Source organism: Brachionichthys hirsutus, chromosome 5, assembly GCF_040956055.1.
Source record: "Brachionichthys hirsutus isolate HB-005 chromosome 5, CSIRO-AGI_Bhir_v1, whole genome shotgun sequence".
NCBI classification, from domain to species: Eukaryota; Metazoa; Chordata; class Actinopteri; order Lophiiformes; family Brachionichthyidae; genus Brachionichthys; species Brachionichthys hirsutus.
Window position 1 is genome coordinate 3,760,699 of NC_090901.1, and position 19,651 is coordinate 3,780,349.

General features: G+C 41.7%; 4 protein-coding genes across 5 annotated transcripts in view; 2 read left to right on the top strand and 2 right to left on the bottom strand.

The window, feature by feature from the left end:
* Window positions 1–536: 536 nt before the first annotated feature.
* On the top strand, window positions 537–8,382 carry malt3 (MALT paracaspase 3). Of its 2 annotated transcripts, none has more exons than XM_068739026.1 (14): window positions 537–739; window positions 828–952; window positions 1,342–1,480; window positions 1,591–1,766; window positions 1,995–2,091; window positions 2,896–2,931; window positions 3,064–3,267; window positions 4,245–4,422; window positions 4,547–4,621; window positions 4,800–4,927; window positions 6,389–6,538; window positions 6,902–7,056; window positions 7,540–7,656; window positions 7,804–8,382. In XM_068739026.1, the coding sequence occupies exons 1-14, from the start codon at window positions 697–699 to the stop codon at window positions 8,125–8,127; spliced, it is 1,947 nt and encodes a 648-aa protein (XP_068595127.1). In that variant the 5' UTR covers window positions 537–696; the 3' UTR covers window positions 8,128–8,382. The 2 variants fall into 2 exon arrangements, with proteins under 2 accessions (XP_068595127.1, XP_068595129.1); XM_068739028.1 differs by having other exon boundaries at window positions 6,902–7,035.
* Window positions 8,383–8,474: 92 nt separating this feature from the next.
* Window positions 8,475–14,925, bottom strand: pstpip1a (proline-serine-threonine phosphatase interacting protein 1a). Its single transcript, XM_068739029.1, has 15 exons — window positions 14,881–14,925; window positions 13,869–13,969; window positions 13,703–13,777; window positions 13,535–13,569; window positions 13,339–13,445; window positions 13,188–13,250; window positions 12,796–12,900; window positions 12,410–12,455; window positions 12,097–12,176; window positions 11,336–11,434; window positions 11,135–11,231; window positions 10,890–10,977; window positions 10,669–10,739; window positions 9,987–10,084; window positions 8,475–9,906 (listed from the first exon to the last, which is right to left on the bottom strand). The coding sequence occupies exons 1-15, from the start codon at window positions 14,908–14,910 to the stop codon at window positions 9,775–9,777; spliced, it is 1,227 nt and encodes a 408-aa protein (XP_068595130.1). The 5' UTR covers window positions 14,911–14,925; the 3' UTR covers window positions 8,475–9,774.
* A 351-nt stretch (window positions 14,926–15,276) lies between these two features.
* Window positions 15,277–17,890, bottom strand: rcn2 (reticulocalbin 2). Its single transcript, XM_068739125.1, has 8 exons — window positions 17,815–17,890; window positions 16,749–16,886; window positions 16,549–16,651; window positions 16,257–16,453; window positions 16,051–16,164; window positions 15,864–15,957; window positions 15,653–15,792; window positions 15,277–15,452 (listed from the first exon to the last, which is right to left on the bottom strand). Exons 2-8 carry the CDS (start codon window positions 16,884–16,886, stop codon window positions 15,309–15,311), a joined length of 930 nt encoding a protein of 309 aa, XP_068595226.1. The 5' UTR covers window positions 17,815–17,890; the 3' UTR covers window positions 15,277–15,308.
* Window positions 17,486–19,651, top strand: part of scaper (S-phase cyclin A-associated protein in the ER) — a 48,860-nt gene continuing 46,694 nt past the window's right edge. The window contains exon 1 of the mRNA XM_068739124.1: window positions 17,486–17,650. Coding sequence (XP_068595225.1) covers window positions 17,486–17,650 — 165 coding nt within the window. The remainder of the gene's footprint in view (window positions 17,651–19,651) is intronic.

A 19,651-nucleotide genomic window follows, 5' to 3' on the forward strand; every position in this document is an offset into this window, starting at 1 on the left:
AATGTTTTTTTACTCTTCATACAATTATATTTAAAAAGTTATTTAGGACTGTGTGTTACACAGTCCTAAATAACTTTAACCACTAATGTGTTTAAATACAGATTCAAAGGAAAATTTAAATTAGATGTGAATTTAACATAAACAAACATACATAAAACATAGCGGGCTTTGTGACCCTTTTTGCGTTTTTTAATTTTAAGTCATTTTAATCACGCTTCCATCGACAGCATGATACTCTTTCTTTCACAAGGCGCTTTGACCTGCCGCACTTCAGTCGGGAGTGATTACCGTAATGGCAGCATAAAAGTGTCTCTCTCGGAGTTTTCTTTCTGCAGTCTTGGTGCATGCGGACACTTTTAAAATTCGAGGTGCCCTCGTATTATGGAAATAGTCCCGTAACGTGCGCGTACGAAGCCGCGTCGTTCCGGGAAAGGGACGAGTTTCGACTCTTCGACAATAAAAGCTCTGACGAGCTGAAATGGGGATAATAATAGAGCATGGCGGCGGGAGCGCACTGACACGTGTGTATCGATTTTTCTTTTGTATTACTGATCAAATCTCAATAGAGACGTTTGGAATAATTTAATAGGAAGTTTGGATACACACTTTGGGTTTACAGTCAGTCATTCGTTCGCTTTCTTAGGAGCGCTTAAAAAAACACTAATACTAAATCCGACTGCGACAGAAGATGCACCGATGAACGGATCCCACCGCAATCGCTGTCCAATAATGATTAGAGGTATGTTCGATATTTACCCCAAGTTGCTGGTCTTTTCATAGGAGAGACAACACAGACTGAGATGAGACGCGCACTTGATTTGTTTCAGATCTCGTCATAGTGCGACACCCTGTCTCCATGTGCGTCCCCGTGAACTACGCGGTGACCCTGCGCGTCCGAGCCGAGGGGACAGGTGTCCTCCACTACCAGTGGTTCACCGACGACCTAAAGGAGGTACGTGGACATACTTATTGATCAGCATTTAAAAAGGAGACAAAAGCGCGTCGTGTCTGAATGAGCCATGGTTTGTAATAAGCATAAATGATATTTATTGTTTTATGAAAATGCGTGTTGCTGTACATGTCAAACCCCTGATTGTAGTTTAAAACCACAAATTTACAGGAATGATTACATACTTTTTTTTTCCAAAAAAACAGAGAAATCAAGTCTTGCACTAATCTTAAACTCTTTTTTTGTTCTACCGCCATTGATATTTCTTTCCAAAACATTTAATATTATTCAAAAACATTTCTACATATAACAATTAAGCATTTGTGTATGTAAATGCCTCCTTTCTTTGGGGGGGGGCATCCTAAGTATTTCATCCTTGTTTCTTTTTTCAGGTAACTGGTGCCACTGGAGCAGATCTGGCCATCAAGGCTAAAAAAACTCAGCTCTTTGTGTGCCGAGTAAATGACCAATTTTCTAAATGTGTGTTTAGCGACTGGGTAAAAGTGAAGGTGTTGGACATGGATAAATCAGGTATGTTCACTGTCGTTCAGCAGGGTGGTGCCTGTGTCATTTCTTTTGCTGTATTTGGGCTGCATGCTGTGGATTTGACTCCCTTGCTCTTTATTTCCAACTATCGTCAGGTTTGCCGGCGCACTGGCTCGGCGAGCCACATATCGCTGTCAACCCTAAACCCCAGACAGTCCGAAAAGGTGAAACACTCACCCTCGGCTGCACTGCCTTTGGCATTCCCACTCCACACTACCAGTGGTACAGAAATGGACAGCTGCTACTGAACAAGACCAGTGACACTGTGCAGGTAGGGAAGGAAGACTGTTTACTTTTCTCAGAGCTGATAGCGATTGTTTATTCAGTGCAGAATTTACTGTGTGCTGTCAATGACTCTGAGTCGTGCCCCCCCCTCACCAAACATATAATTAATTTACAAACCAACATTTTGATTTATGACGTGTGCCCTTAAAATGTGAGCTGGTAGGAAGGCGATGGAATGAAGATGACTGTTGTATTCATATTGAGGTGCTTGCAGATTGACTGTGCAGCAGCTGAGCATGCAGGATCGTACCTGTGCTCCATAGCTAATGTATTGGAAGAGCGATGGACTGAACCCGCTGATGTCAAAATTGGTAAGCCATGAAGGGAACGCCTTACTCAACTCGATCAAAGTTTTTCTTCCACTAATTTTATCGTTCGATTTTTTCCTCTGACTTATTCTTAATTTCTGATATGAAAAAATGATCAATTTTTTTCACTCCTTTCATTCCTCTAATCGAGCATTCATGCTTTAAGAGTTTCCATCATGCTGTGGGTACTTTCCCGTTTCTGCAGACAAAAAGGGGAAGTTAGGGACTCCAAACGCTGCTTGATCCGAGCCTTAGATACACAACAGGAAAGTGACGTAAAGTGAAACTAGTCTGTGTATATATTTTTTGCCTGTTTGGAACTCATGCGGGCGGCATGGTGGTGAAGTGGTTAGCACTGTCCCCTCACAGCAAGAAGGTTCCGCGTTGTCTGTGTCTGCACGGGTTTTCAACGGGTTCTCCGGTTTCCTCCCGCCTCAAACACATGCAATTCAGATTCATTGATTACTCCAAATTGTCCGTAGTGTGTGAGTGTGTGTGAATGGTTATTTGTCTTTGCGTGGCCCCGTGATGTGCTGTCGACGCGTCCGAGGTGGACTCCGACTCTCGCTTATAGCAAGCTGGGATAGCGTCCAGCAACTCCTGTGACCCGCTAAATGGAAAAGCGGCTGTACGTTTGGCGATAGCCTCATCGGCAAGAAAATGAATGCGATGCAATGTTTACAGTGAATATTTAAAACAAACATAAATCACCTTTACTTTCCTGTAGAGCGTGTCCAATGGGTAAAATCATCATACTTGAGATTAGATTTTGACTTCTGATTTTGTGCTTTTTTTCTCTCTCCATAGATCAACCTGATACGCTTCCTCCGGCAGCGCTCACAGGTACGATCTCATGGAAGGAAACTCAGCGTCAGCCCGAGTTATTTAAAGTGGGCTGGAGAGCAAATCTATTTTGGCGTGAATTCAAATTTCCTTTTGTATTTAATGCTGATTCTGCTTTGATATTTGCTTTAGCCACAGATAAAGTTGCACTTCTTATTGGCAACCTGAATTACTCCCACCACCCTCACTTGATGGCCCCCATCATGGATGTACACGAGCTAGCCAACCTCCTGCAGCAGCTTGGCTTCAGAGTGGTTTCCTTGCTGGATCTCAGCAGGGAAGAGATGCTGGCCGCCATTGAAAAGTTTGTTCAACTCCTTGACAGAGGTGTTTATGGTAAATACAATGCTAATGCTAGCAATAAGAATATCCATTCTGACAGTCACGGGTCCAGATTCTGCAAACAACTAGGGGGACGACAGAGGAATTGGTGACATATTTATAAAATGTGAATAACCAGAGGGAGAGGGAGGAGCTCAGTGTGTCATAGGAAACCTCCTCCAGTGCCGGCCTATGACGGCATATTGATTATTGTATTGATTAACTATAAGCTTTGTTAAAATGGAAAGTCTTTAGTCTACTCTTGAACACAGAGATGGTGTCTGCCTCGTGAACCGAATCAGGGAGCTTATTGCACAATAAAGGAGCTTGAGAACTGAAAGCTCTGCCCCCCCCCCCCACCCCACCCCAGTCTGCTTTTAGAAATTTTTGGAATCAACAGCAGGCCAGCATTTTGGGCAATATGGTATAATGAGCTCTGTAATGTCTGGCTGTTGAGGGCTTTTAAAGTAAGAAGAAGGATTTTATATTAAATTCTTGCTCTGACAGAAAGCCAATGCAGAGACGCCAGAACAGGGGCAATGTGTTCTCTCAGTCTGGTTCCTGGTAGAACACGAGCTGCTGCCTTCTGGATCAGCTGAAGATGATTAATAGAGTTGCTAGGGCAACCGGAAAGTAATGAGTAGTCCTGCCTGGAAGTTACTAAAGCATGGGTCTTTTGGGGTTAATATGTGCCTGGTGTTTTTCACTATTACCAAGGTGAAAGAACGCAGTCCTTGAAATATGTTTATTTGGGAATAGAAGGATAGGTCCTGATCAAAGATAACCCCCAGATTCTTACAGGAATAAAGGTGAAGCATGTGTCAACATTCATCTAGAGAACTTAGTTTCAAAATGAGCGACGTAAAGCCACCGCTTGACATATTAACTAGCTCAGAAGATTGCAGGATGTGTGCTGTGCTAAACGCAATAACTACCATTCTTGCAGTTGGACTGCTGTGATTACATATATTTTCTTATATCACACACAACAGGTCTTTTCTACTATGCCGGTCATGGGTATGAGCATGCTGGGAGGAATTACTTGGTAGCTGTCGATGCTCCTCAACCGTACCAACCTGGAAACTGCATCTGCGTGCAGAGAATCATGCTCAGCATGCAAAAAAAGCACACAGCACTAAGCGTAGTCCTGTTGGATACCTGTAGGAAATGGTAAGGGCAGTAACTGTAAAACTTGCAATGGCTATAAGACTGACATTTCATGTATTGTCTATATTAGGATTTTTTTTTTTACTGCTTAACGTTTTTCTGAAATCTGAATTTTGCATTTTTTAAGGTACAACCAGGATTGCATACCTTCATGGATCATGCCATTGGGACCCATCGGGAACACAGTTTATGGTTATGCAACGTATGTATTTCATTTGACATACAGAAATCATTACCCAGACCGACTCACAGATTAAACAGAATTGTTAGTGGCCCATGGCTTAAGAAGAATATTTAAATTCTGTCAATTTGCTGTAGAATGTCAGGTATATGTTTAAGTTTGGCTATTTGTTCTTGAATAACTTTATCAATCTGTGCAGATGTGAAGATGCTGAGGCGTTTGAGGTTCAAGATGGGGGGAAAAGTACAGGAATCTTCACCAAGTACTTGAATGCGCACATCCTGCAGTCCAAGAAAGTCACACATGTTTTAGAAAAGGTGTCTGAGGGTAAGTATTCGAAACAACGCTGTGGTTTTTGAGTAGATGCTGATAAATACAAATTTGGGATTACACTGTTGCAGCTGAATTGACTTCCTCATTTATAGAAATTTATAGCTGATGGTGCAATCATTAGTATTTGGGGTCAAATTGTAAAAAAGGATGAAATCTTGTTTGATTCTTCATGAACCGGTGTTTAATCTTATTTTATACATTTATCCAACCAGTAAGTCAATCCGATGATTCTTGCCATTTAAGCGCTGACGCTTCCATGAGGCGGGGGAGTTGAGGTCGATAAGTCATAATGAGAGTCGTAGCCATCCCAGTCATACGGGTCTCACCCATGGTCTGTCGGCTCCCAAATGAGGGAGGATGGAGTCAGCCGGAAGTCGTTTGGATGAAGATTTAGTCGTTTGCCCCTCACAGCCATGCAAATTAGATTTCCTTGGGAGGGAACCCAGAATCGCATTGTACGAGGAGACCAGCTGAGGGTGAAGACCTCCTCCTCTGTCAAGCGATGACAGCTCCAGTTTTAAATGGCTTCTTTAAACCCTCTTGCAAAACGGCTGTCCTCCCTGTCCAAAGTGTGGACATTGTTATAACAATGAACAAGCCTCCTGGATCAGAGGCAAACTGTCTTCAAGGTTCTCCTATAAAGTCCAGTTGACTCCATTTCAAAACGCTCTGAGGGGGGACAGGCTGTTCTGGGTGGAACTTGAGTTTTTATAGTTGTTTGCCATCTTTTTAGTGCTGGTCACACGGGGCTTGTATGGAAAGCAGTGTTGGTTGGGAGTGACCAAGTCGTCTCATCTTGAGAACTTGTTTGTCTGTGTGATGGGTCCCTGCGGTGGAATGATTTTTCAAGATTACCATTAGCGTGTGACCTCATTCTTTGGAAATTCAGCATGTTGGCAAGAGAACAGCAAGAAACCCGAGTGCTGCGGAGTGCAGGACAGCTGCTCAGCCGTTTGGGAGCTCCCGGCCTCTGCTCTCCTGGGATCACGCACCAAATCACCACCGGCAGGACGGGGCACCCTGCTGGCAGCGCTCTGCATGATTGTCTGAACGTTTTTTAAAGGCTTAAGAGCCGTTACAGATTGAACCATGTCAAGATTGGATTCCTGTGTTCGCACGTGTGTACGTATTGAACCTTGTAAGGAGGGGTTTCCCAGATTCAGTTGCTATAAATATTAACAGCATTGTCTTCAAAGTTCCCTAAGTTCCTCAAACCCAGTCATCTGAATCTAATGGTTGTTCCCCTTGAATTTACTCCTTCTCTTCCTGCTTTTGTAAAACTCTGAAAGTCCCACAACCCCCCCCCCCCCCCCCCCCACACACACACACACTTTAGAGCAGTGGCTATTGAAATGAAGATTTCAGTGGTTCAGTGATATTTGTATCCAATCTGATAGATATGATGTTGCTTTAGATTAATATCACATTTACCTGTGTTATTCTTTCTCTCTACAGATCTAGCCAGAGATCCTCTGGTCACGGGCAAGCAAGTAGTGGAGATCAAACATACCATGAAGGAACCCCGGTCCCTTGCAGACCCAGTGCGGACCACCGGGCACACAAGGGAACTCCACCTGCGAGATGTTTGCTGGAGGCAAGCAAATGGTAAATTGAGGAAATTCCCCTTAAAAATACTGTGTTTAAATTGCTAATTCATTTTACACTTTGTGCCAGGATATGTGAAATACATCCACTCTCCAATCATCATTTTCAACCACAATTCTACTTCCTGATTTCCTAACCCTAACCTTCTGAGAGAGTATTTCCTGTTCACTCAATGCCACGCCTCTTTCAGTGCGGCATGTGACAAACCAAATGCAGACATTGCGTTTCAGTGTAATCATTTTTCTCTTCCACATATTTAATTAGTGGCAATCTGACCATCTCCATGGCCTCCTTCAGACTTGCGAAATGAGCTGCCCTTTTTTCTCATATCGTTCTAAGCACCTTTTTCATATTTCTTTTCAGAGCTGCCACGGAGGAAGCGGTTAATGTTTCTTTGTGGCGTGGAAGTGGAAGTCAGCTTCTCTGCATTATATTCTAATGTCTTGGTGGCTTTTGCCACCGTAAAGACTACAGGCCCCCGAACCCAAGACTGCACGGTGACTCTGAGAAGCATGCCTGTAAATAATTTTGAATACATAAAACTATAATTCTATCACGTTTATGTGCATCCTTATGTGTTGGGACAGCAAGAGATTTCTAGTGACATTCTTCTCGTAAGGCACGTTATCATACTCCACCCACGTAGGTGAAGATTACATTTCGACGAAAATGTCATTTTTCCATTTGTGCCTTCTTGACTGCTTCTTGACCTCCTTGAGGTTTCATATTAATTTTCCTATCACCCACTGACATTTTTCCCATGATGACCAATCACCCCCCGACACACGCACACATTTTACGTGTATGAGGAAGTTCTGGCCATATATAGTCTTCCATCCTGCTGCATCCTCAGAAAAAGCAAGAAGTACCCGGTTGTGATTATTGTTCCCCTCCCCACTAGAGGCTTATACTGACACCTAGTGGTTACTTTCTGAAGCAGAGATTTATTGAGACAGTTTGTACATGTTTTGATATTCTGATGTCATCCATCAAATCCTTAGGCAATGGAAGACATATTTTCTGGCCCTGGTCGGTCCGATGAGATGGATTCACTATTACTTCAGAACTCCGAAAACCCAGACTGTACTCTACGACTTTGTGGTCTTCAAAAGCTTACGGTATGTAGTCAGTGATAACTGTCAAGATTCTGCCTCGTTGAGATGTTATGCACATAAAAAGCACAGCAAATCTTTACGAGAAGTTGCGTATGAACAAATGCGCATCAAAAAATATTTTGTCAATTGTTGAATTTAATTCATTCTCAGGACGATCTGGTCATCAAGGTAGAGCTGCATTACACTCATGTGGACAGTAAGCTGCGCCGAATGGAAAGCCAACAGGTGGACATTGGAGAGCCTTTGGTGGCATCCTGTAAACTGTACAGAAGGAATCAAGCAGCCAAGAAAAGAGAAGGTTCTGCTCGAAGTATGGACAAAATATCAAACCATCAACCTCTGCGTCATCAGCCACCGGCGGGCCCACGTCGTCCTTTCACCAGAAAGGCAGAATGTACGGCTAAAGTTGCCGCTGCAGGCGGCAACGAACCTGAAGAGAATGATGAGAATGAAGTGCAAGACTTCAACTCATAGACTTGTTCTTCTGTTGTTGTTGTAAATACTAGTTCATATGTTGTTACCTCCGCCAGGGAGGTTATGTTTTTGCCGGCTTTTCTCTGTTTGTTTGTCTTTTAGCAACATAACTCAAAAAGTTACAGACATATCTTCAGGAAATGTTGGGAATGTTACCAGGATCAGTGATGATCCGGAAGAGATCCTGGATTCTAGATCATTTTGGAAATTTTCATTAACATTGTAGTAAATGTGGCTTTAACATTTCTTCCTCAATATCTTGGGTGATTATTGACCGATGTCTATGGAATTTGATTGCGTAGGGGCTATCTTACCACCGAAATTTGTCGGGATCAGATCCGGATCCTGGATATTATTGATATTTTTTTTAAATAGGGGTAAACTTGAATTCAATATTAGAGATAGAGAGTTATAACAAGCGTCGTCTTATAGCTGAGACAATTCCACATGTTTCCAGGGATTTGTTCGATCTTTAATAGCTGAGGAAACAGATCCTGTTAAAATTGGGGTACATTTTCCCAACAAAACGATATTGTTTTTAGACACCTTCAAACTAGATCACTATCGCCTTCAAATGCAACACGTGCAATATGATGGCTCTAGACATGCATTTGTGTCAGATTGTTGTATTAACAATCCTAAAATGACTCAAGTTCCTTTATAGGCATCAAGGTAGCAATGCATCACTTGTTGAAGAGTAACCAAAGGGCAAATTGCTCAGCCTCATGGCCTAAGAATAGCAACCCGTCACATTTCAGATGAATATGTTTGATTTGTTCAGGAATAGCTTTCATGACAGTAAATCCGCTGTAAGGATAAAATCATAGCAATGTGGTTTTTGTCACACGTTTAATCACAGGATGCAAAAAACATTGGCGTATAAAAGTAGTCCTATTATGAATAAGTACGGTTCTCTCTCAGAATAGAAACAACTATATGTATAAATATATACAGGCCAACATTTGCTGAGTGCCGTGCGGGCATCAAATTTTCCAGCCCTCATTGATTTGAGAAGGACTTTACACATCTGTTCGGGTGAAGTATGATCATGTGCTTTAGCACATAAGTTAGTGGTTAGCGCTCAGCAAGAAGGTGCCGGGTTCGAATCCCATCTGTGCTGAGTTTGTACGTTCTTCGCCCCACCCTTAAAAACATGCAAATTAGGGGAACGGATTACTCCAAATGGTCTGTAGTGTGTGAGTCAGTGGTCGTCTCTGTGTGGGCCTGCGATGTGCTGGCAACGCGTCCGAGGTGTACCCCGCCTCTCGCCCGTGGCAATCTGGGATAGGCTCCAGCAGCCCCCGTGACCCGCGAAGTAGAAAAGCAGGAGTGAATGGATGGAAGTCATCGTTCAACAGTCGGTCATATTTTATCTCAACTCCATCTTTTGGATTGTGATGTGATATTCTAATTCATAAATCAAACAAGTCAACCCTCAATTTATGCATTTTCAGCGTCCCAGTCGTGGGTCGTTCTCACGACTGCAAAGTCACGTAGGCGTAGGGGTTATGATAGTTCGTGATGTTCATGATGTGAGCTTTGATGGCACTTTGTAACAGAAAAATAACTAGATGAGATCAAACTGAGAGGAAAACTGAAGCGGCAAGGACAAAATATTGCAAGAGAAATTGTAACAGTTTGTTAAACTCAGTCCTTGGCAAGGTAGGATCCGGGAACCAACCCAACATGGCCATTCCTCTTCACCGTCCACCAGCCATCCTCCCCTTGATCGATGACGACCACAATGTCTCCAACCAGCACAGAGAGCTCGTCTTCCCGCTGGACAAGGACAAACATCAAATCAGCAGATGTCCAATAAAATAGGAATTAGAGCATCTCATCTATGCCAAGAAGCCGACCTGTGCCTCATAGTTGTACGCGACCTTGTACTGCTCACTGCCCAGACCGGAGTACTCTAGTCCATGAATGGAAGAGTACAGTCCCTCTGATGTTTCTGCTGGGGACAGGATTGCACACATAATCAGCACCAACAACTTCCCAAAGTACTGCATGTAGAGCTGCGTCACAATGTCATCATCATGAGCAGGATGAGTGAAATTATCTGATGCTGGTTGTAAAAAGCAGAGTTCTTTATTCCTATACCGTTGCTGATGTGGTCATTACACCGAGGATGTTATCTGAGACTGTTTATAATAAATCTGGAAATTGTTGCAATATTTTTTATTCAAAACTAGCGATCCTACATTTGTAAATGTGTAAGCTTAGTGTATTTATTTATGTCCTGCAAGTTGACTTTAACACAATGCATGGTAATATCCTCAGTATCTACAAATACAGGGGTATGCATAAACTGTACAGGTATTTATTTGCTAAAGTTTACTTTCAAATTAGCCAAGTTTTTCCACAGCATTTCCTGTACCGGACCTTTCTAGGTCTGAATCACTACAGTAGTGTGAATAATAATTACATATCTAACTAATTTGCCTCAAACCTTGTGTTACAAGAATCAATGGTTTTCACAGTCGTGTCTGTCATCCTTTTGGAAACGGCTAATATATTTGAATGATGCATTTACTCTACCAGTGTGTTGTGGTGCGTTGATGCTGCTTTTGGAGCCACCGGAAGAGTTCACCTGCAGAAGACTTGAAAACCTGCAAATAGTTTTTCGTACAGAAATGCACATAAATACAAATACATCAAAAGGTTAAAAAAAAAAAAAAGTCATGGTTTATTTATTTGCTACCATCCCATTGTCATTTGTTTGGTAACAGTACCGGTACTTCCTTTTATACAATTCTGACCTTTTCATAACACCTTCCACAAATCCAGCGCTGCAATTTCTTTCAGCTGTAGCTTCCCGTTTCAAGTAATTTTGGAATTCAATTGGAGCTGATGAAGGACATTGAAATTTAGTAAATAAACACTGAAGGGTTTTGGCAGTGCATTACTTGTTTCTAATGGTGCAGCAGCAGAGAGACTATGTCAACATGTCCAACTTGGAACATATTCAAATCTAAAGCAGGAGGGTTGTAGGTCGGGTTGTCACCTGGTGGGGTCAAGCCAGTGCTTTTCATCTCCACAAAGCAGTTGTTATCTGAGTCAATGTCACACTTTTCCAGTGTGTTTCTCACATCCTCATAACACTGAAAGAACAGTTAATTCTGAATTACTTTTAAACATAACGGATAAAAAGGTGCACACTGACATTCTGACACGTAGAGACCTGTGAAAACGGCTACACACACACCTCGTCATCGTTCACACTCTGCATCGATAAATGGTTGCAGTGAACCCACAAAGCATTCCTGACTACGCTGAGACGGTCTTCTTCCTGTTGCTGAAACGTCTGCAAAACAGCATGATTGGAAAAATAGTAATCCAACCGTAATCTGTCAAATAAAAGGTTCATATTGTGAAGTGAGACAGAAGTTTTGGGACATCCGATGCATGCCCCATAGCTTTTGCTAAACTGTTTTCAGCTGTGCTAACATGATTGCACATGGTTTTACTCATCCATTAGCCTTCTGACGCAATGAGCAAAGACATTGTCACATTAGAACACTGGAGTGATAGTTGCTGGAAATGGGCCTCTATACACCGATGTAGATATTGCACCAAAAACCAGACATTTGCAGCTGGAATAGTCATCTACCACATTAGCAATGTATATAGAGTAATTTAGGTTAGTTTAAAGTTATCTACATTGGAAAAACTGTGCTTTTCTTTCAAAATAGGGACGTTTCTAAGTGTCCCAAAACTTCTGGCCACTTCTGGGTAGAGGAACAGCTGCCTTAGTTGAGTTGAAATTGTTTCACATTAGAAGAATCTGCAGCCGGAAACGTTTTGGTACATAAGTGACTCACTTTAGTTAATAGGAAGTATTGCACATCCTCATTCACAAAACCGTTCTTTGGTATTGCTACTCTTGGCCAAAGTGAGTACTTTTTTAAAATGCATCGAGCCATAGCAGGAATTCCTCAATGTAGACATACAGCTTCCTTACTTTACCTCACATGTGCTGATGTGTGTCGATTCCCATTCCTGATGAGTCTTGTTGAACTGTTCGATATTTGACACGTACTGTTTTTCTAAAGGAACGGTGAAATAATTAATTGTGAAAGAAAGTATTTCCAGGTCTTCTATTATGACATTGAATGTACACAAATGCCACAGTAAGAGGGTTTCCCGCCTGCATATACATCTACTTTTGGATTGCTTGATAAAAAGGAAGTAAATGTCATCACTGTCCTTTCTGGAAAGCACGGCAGCTTTCCGGCTGACCGGACAGCAGCAACTTACTCAAACTCTTATTTGTCCTTACCGGCCTCCTCTGCAGAATCTCTGCACTGTTTTGATCTGGTTTTCATCTAGAGGAGAAAAGAGAATACAACTTGACACACTGTTTTCTATCTTCTGTATGTTTTCCAATGAAAGTAATATATTTGACAGTTTTTTTTCATTTGAAATCTGAACAGAAGATTGAACCGTTGCTTTAGAAAGCATTTTAAGCACATCTCTTAAGTGACTATTGTTTTGATTTAAAAACTGTTTCAAGCACACTGTCAAATGCAACCTTTGTTGAAAGGTATGGGAGAATCTCTGTGTACAAGTAGGATTATATGTCTACTGTACACTTTATTTTTGTGAGATTTTAAAGTGAATTTTTTTGCATTGGACCCTTAATAAGTTCTTTCCCCTGATGTTTACCTTCTCAATCTGCTTGGGAGTGGCTGTGAGAGTGCTGTTCCTCTTCTCAGCAGTTTGCTCTGCCTCGTCTGCCTCTCTGCACTGCTGCTCATAGGATCTCTTAGACTAAGTGGGAAACAGAAAATAAAACGTGGTTGTGAACTTGTGATCTCACTTCCGTCTTCTCAGCAGAACAGAAGTATCACCTCACGCCCTAACTATGTTTCACCAATGTCTTATGCTTCAGTTTTATGCAAAATCTTCTTTCTTTTATTTATCTTAAACATGCTGCGTAATGCTTCTATGCTGACGTTTTCCCAGACGCACTTTGGTGATTTAAGAGTAATAAAAATGCAGCTGCAGAAACTGAAATGTTGAGGTCTAATTACCAGAATAGTATAAATTACACTTACATCTATTGTTTTCTTGTAGAGGGAGACCTTTGTCTTCTGGATCGTCTCCATGATGAGTTCAAACTAATGGGTGAAGGACAACATGATGAAATATGTCACTGGAGAAAGAACTGCAAATCTTTTTTAGAATGGGAAGTTATGAGTCGTGTACTTTTTTTCTCTGCTCTTTCTGTCGCTCTCTGAACTGCTCCATTCCCCTTATCTCCTCTTTTAAGACTCCAGATAGCTGAATGTGCAAGTTTCCCACATTTTCAATTTCTGAAAACATTAGAGCACATGATTAAAAACACAACTTAAGCGTGGAAATGGCCAAGAAATATAATGCATGAAACATATTTTGCACTTACGTGTTTTCATTTCATCAAAAGATGCCCTCAAAGTGCTGCAAGAACAAAAGTGAACAGACATATTTGACAACCATTTTCTACATGCTAAATTCTGCAGAATAGATATAATACACAAGAAAGTAGACAAACTCAAGGGGAGTATATGTCAGTGCTGAAATGCACGCCTACCCAGTCTCATATATGCCCCCAGCCTTGCGGGCAATTGCAACCAACTCCTTGCCATATTTCTCCTCTGCTGTTGCTCTAGAGACAAACCAGACCAAAATAAAACTGAAATATGTACAAATGCAGTTTTTATATTCATGCACGTTCACTTCACAAGAAATAAACTCACCTCATTTTGAAAAGCTCCTCTACATCTTTGCATGTCCGCCGACCATCATGAAGTCGTTGACAAATAACCTCATACCCAATGTTGCTGATGACGTCCTTCCCCTGGAACCAGTATATAATATATAATACCCAATATAATACTCCTACTTTCAGAATTTTCATACATATTATTACAATTTGGAGTACAAGACTAAATATTGCTTTTAATGCAATTGCTATAAGTCCTTTTTAAAGAAAATGTCACACTGTCTCGCTCCACCATTGAAAGAGGTGTCTCAGCTATAATGGAAATTGTTAAAGACTACTTTTGGGTACTGAATGGGAAGCAGTCAAGTGGCAAAATTACCAAAAGATATATATTCCTATTAAAGTATTCGTACTTTCCATAAATTTGACTTACCGTAAGAGGAAACAGGAAGCAAGCACTGAAGTAAACTGAAGCTGGTTGTGGGTGCTTATAATCGATTGAATTGATATTTTGAGTTCGGTTCCCTTACGCTGCTGCACGCGTCATGTTATCAAAGACATTTACGGAAGATGAAATCAGCATGATTAGCAGGAAGTCCACTAACTAGAACAAAATGCCTGTATTGTGATTTTGTCCTTCATACACTATTTTGATGATGCACAAAGAAAACGCTGGTTCATTTGTGTAACAGCTTTAAACAGAACTAATGGTAAACATTCGAAACCAAAGGCAACAAGTCAGCTCTGATACAGCAGGAAACAGGGGAGAAGGCAAAATCACAAGTTGACACAGCTAAGTGCAGTCAAAGATGACTACATATCACTGAAAGGATTTTGAGGATATAGTACAGTCAATAATGACTCCACACAAATAAAAGAATATACACAGAAGTGGAGAGGAAATATAACCCCAAAACGCTCCTGAACAAAATGACCACCAACATTAATTTCACAGCACAGTTCAACCCATGGTCAAATCCACCAGTGATCCACACGTACCACATGTACCACAAAGAGTAGGAAATAACAGCTTCCCTATAACTCACCCAAAATGCCTCTTTATACTGTAGTTTCATCTCGGCAACGGTTGAAAATGAATCCTTGTCAGAGAAAAGGCTCAATATAAAGGAACTTGATAAAACCCCGTTGCGTAACACACTCGATGCAGATGAAACAGTTCATGACACATTCAGGAAATCATCCAACAACGTTCACTCTCTCGCGCTCTCTCTCTCTCTCATTTGATTTAAATGAGGAAGAGCTGCAACATGTTGGCAGTTGGCTTGACTGATATTTGTGTCTGTTCACTTTTGGTGCATTTGAAAGGTAAAGTGACCTGCTCAGCCCTGCAGCATCCGTGTTATTTACGATAAGAAATAGTAGATAAAGATAAGGCCAATAATATAAAATTGACGCAAGTTTCAAAATCAACCATGATGCGCCTTTATATACAAGACAAAAACATACAAAACAGCTATAACTCATCGTGTGATATATGCAGCTGTCTGCCATAGTCTGTCACTTCACTGTTAATAAATGTTTCTTGATTTTTCAGAACTTCGGCCTCAGACATCTGCCCATCGCCATCCTGGTCCATTTCCTTAAGGAGGTAAAGAGCCTGTTGATGACAAGATAAAAAAAGAAGATTATACTAATTTTGAGAAGATGGAGAGATTTTACACAATTCTATTAGGTCACAGCTAAATAAGTATCCCAATAGAGATTTTCACAATGTATTAAAACTCGATAATCCTATTTATTTTTTCCGTCATTTATGTCAACAGAATCAAGGCACACAATGGAAAGGTTGAGTTTTACCTCTTCTCTTGCTGAACCGTAGCTATTAGGTGCAACCCAGCGGAGCTGCTCCTCTCGATTTAATCTACCATCGTTATCCTGATCGTAAAGATCTTTAAACCGCACCGTTTCTTCTATCTCCCACTGAGAAGGGGAGTCCTCTGATGACAAAATAAAGTGTAATGGCCATTAGGGACAACAAAGAATGACATAATTATGACTGTGGTCTCACCATCACCACGAACATCTCCAATGAATTCACTTAAACTGATGAATCCATCTTTGTCTGCATCGTATTCAGACAAAACATCTTCGATCGCAAAATCCTGTTTAAGAAAAAGGCAAATAAGTAATTTTTTACAACAAAAAAAGGGTGCGTGATGTCAGATTTTACAGGTGTAGGGCTAAACATGTCTTACAGCCATGTGATCTACTTCAGATGGGTGTGTAAAGGCAAGGAACTCTGTCACATTAAGCCCAGACGTGCCGTCAACATCAGCAAAGTCAAAACGTCTCCTCTCCTTCAGATGGAGCTTTTGGGGATATGAGTGCATGTTAAAGTATTACAGTTAAAGAAAGTTGTGTAAAATGTGCTTATTGACAAGAAAATCAGAAGTACACCTACATGTCTGAGAGACTCCTGCTCTGGATCCTCCAGAACAGCCATGTCATCAAACCCAATGAGCTGGTCATGAGCAACCATGTTGTATTCCTCCCAGGATACAGCACCATCTCTGTTAGAATCAAACTGGGGGAACCTCTCCTTTGCATCATCCAAGGCATATTTTCTGTAGATGTGCTGAATCCATATTGTCACCTCCTCTGCAGATAAAACACACCAGATGGAATTTGGACACTTCCGTCAACTCTGTTTATCTTTGTTTTATTTTCAAACACTAACAGTGGCATAACAGCACCTGGACTGAGCAGCTTGTCACCATTTGTATCAATTCTCTTTACAATTTCTAATATTTTATTCTTCTGTTCTCCTGGACTCAGTTTCTTCATCTCCTCGGCCTCCTGCAAAAGTGCATAAAAAAGGATTAAGCAGGTTGTGAGTGATAAGTAGAAACTGGGCAGAAGGATGTCATAAAGTTATTAAAGAATATCTAGAAACCTCATCTCCCAGGAGGCCGTTCATATCATGTTCTTGGTTGTGATGATGGCCCATATGATGATCTTCATGAAGTTTATGAGAGCTAAGACAACATCCAAACTGTAGCACCAGCAATACCAACAATGTAGAGGATGTCATCTGTTGAGAAACAATATCAATAAAAGGTTCTGATGACTCTTAATACACATATTTTCTACACAACAACAAACAAAAATTTTATATTCACAGTGAAATCAGCCAAGACTTAGTGTTCAGCATTTACCTGTGGCATCTTGCAATCTAAAAACTTGATCTTGCTAGCCTATCTGACGAGCTTTTCCAAAGAGACATAAATGCATTACCATCAGTGTGGATAATATGAAAAGAAGGATTGGCATCTTCCTAATCAATATTTAAATTGTCAGTGAAGATAAGGACATTTATTCTAAACATATTTGTAAAATCAACCAAACTTGGCTGGCTCTTTATGGTTGCTATGGTAGACAGCTGGAAGTCCCGCCCTTTGACATTGTTTTTCCTATAGGGGATTGGCTGGTGTGCATGTTGTTGACATACCACTGTGATCTAATTGGTTAACCCTAATGTCATCGCTACTCAAGCGGACTTCCGGTGCTAGGTTGGTCCTACTAGCTCCATCATGTATTTAACTGTCATGCTTTTCCTGCAACTCTGACAAGAAAACGGTCTATGCAAACATTTAGTTCTCACTGACGGATAGTTAAATATTCAGAGTATCGATGTCCAAAGACAATCGCCATGATGGACGGCGGCGTGGCGCCGGGCAGCATCGTCTTGGTCCAAGAGTTTGCCAAGGTGGAGACGGCAGGGAGAGGTCTGGTAGCAATAGCCCAGGCTCCTCGCATGGAGGCAAAAACGACAATTCGCCCAAAAGCACCTTAAAGGTATGTAATAGTCACAGCAACGCGACGAAGCTGGTCTAATTTTCGCAAACTCATTAAAATGCTGCCAGAAATGCAGCTTAGCTTTCCAGGAAAATAGAGTGTCCATCAACAATGCGCACCAGTGACGCTTACGATTCCCCCAAAACACACAGGAATAGACTTACCTCTCAAAGTGGGTGCTGTTATATATATATAAGTACTCGCGTTACTAGAATATATTACAGTAGAACTGGTCTGGTAGAATACTGCTCTTAAAAGAATGTTACGTGAGCGATGCGCTACTACCTAGCTAGCTAATACTAGCAACTAGCCTTGTGCTGCTACTCGGACGTCTACATCCGGGTGAACTTTGTAACTTAAGACGTAAATGTCAAAGGTTGAAACAAAATTTACTGAACTGCTGTGATTTTAAAGATTTTTTAAATTGTCAAAAGTTGTTAGTGAATATATTCCCTGGTGGTGCTGGTGGTCCTCGATAAGGTGCCAGAATAAAGACTGGGAGTCTTCTGGTAGTGGGACATCATTCCAGGTTCCAGTGGTCCAAGATTCTCTACTTTAGTAAAAAATAAATAAAAAAAGTATTGTAACTATATGGCAAAGGTGTATGCAACATCTCAATTAAAGTAAATCATTATCCATACTTTTACTTCAATTATGAAAGCTGGGTCGGTAGAATGTTCCCTGCATTCTGTTTTTGGGTTTATATTTACCATTTAACAGCATTTGAGTTGTTCTGTGTGCTGTTGGCAATGCAATCAAATGATATTAGTCACATGAGCTGCATGAAGTGTCGGTATCGGATTATAAGGTATCTTTCTACTTCTGTTTGCAGACCATTCAAGGTTGTGCCATGTATTTGTGGGTATTTGTTTGATTTGTCCTCCAGCAGACGTGTGACTCACTGGAGTCCAACTAGATCCTGAGCCTCAGCATGTGTGGCCAATGTACAGCGAGGCTCGCATGAGTACACGCTGTCTCAGAGCCTGCAGCTAGACTCTCTCACCAGGATGGAGGGGAGGGGGGGGGGGGGGGGGCAGAGTGCTGGCTGTGTTCACATGACTGCGTAGCGTTGTCGCAGAGCAAGAGTGAGAGATGAGAAACAGAGGGGGGGGGGGGGTTCTGATGCAAAGGAGCCCAGCTGTAAATATCGGAAACTGCATGCAGCGGAAAGCAGAGAAAAGTATCAGGCAGACGAGCAGCGGCAGGCGCCGAGTCGAACGTAAAAAGTGGCTGCTAATGCAGCAGAGCACCGAAGGCTCAGGCTGGATTACAGTCAGAATATTCCAAGTGGGAAAGGCTGGACGTGCAAAGCCTGAACACTCGTCTCTCTCTATTGCTACTGGAAGAGGAGTCGGCACAGATGGCCAAGTTGCTATAGCAGTGTGGACTACACAGTATGGGTCTATTCTGGTCTTGCTGTCGGGCGACCATGTCACCTTGCAGAAGAGGCAGTACCGGCGAGGAACGGGTTGTCTGAAGCGGGATTCAAAAGTATGTCAGGGACGGAAAAGGACGAGGAACCGGCTTTCAATCTGTACTTCTGTTCTGTATGTATATTCTAACCTTTATCTTGTCTCTGTGTCTCCTGGTGTCCACTGTGTTGCTACTTGCAAAAGGGAAACCTTACACCTGCCCCCGACTCAGCACAGCCCTAGAAAGTGATCGCTGCCTCTGGTGCATGGAGAAAGAAGTTAAAATTCACAGCCCAGAAGATTTTTTTTTCAGCTGATTATTTGGATCAGGAAAATGTTCCTGTCTCTCAGTATTTGTTGCCTCAAAGCGCCACAAACTGGAGTACATATGTCGATTTTCGTGACTGGAGGTGTCGCATTGTTGTCGGCCCACCTTCCAGTTCTTCAACATCTAAGCAGAGCCTTTGGTTTAAAGTGTTCTTTTGTCTTTTTGTGGTGTTTTTTCTCTTGGCTGAACGAAGCCCAGGCTACTCAATATATAAAGAATTTTGCTCATCCAAAGTAGGTCAGATTGGTATCTCCCTTAGAG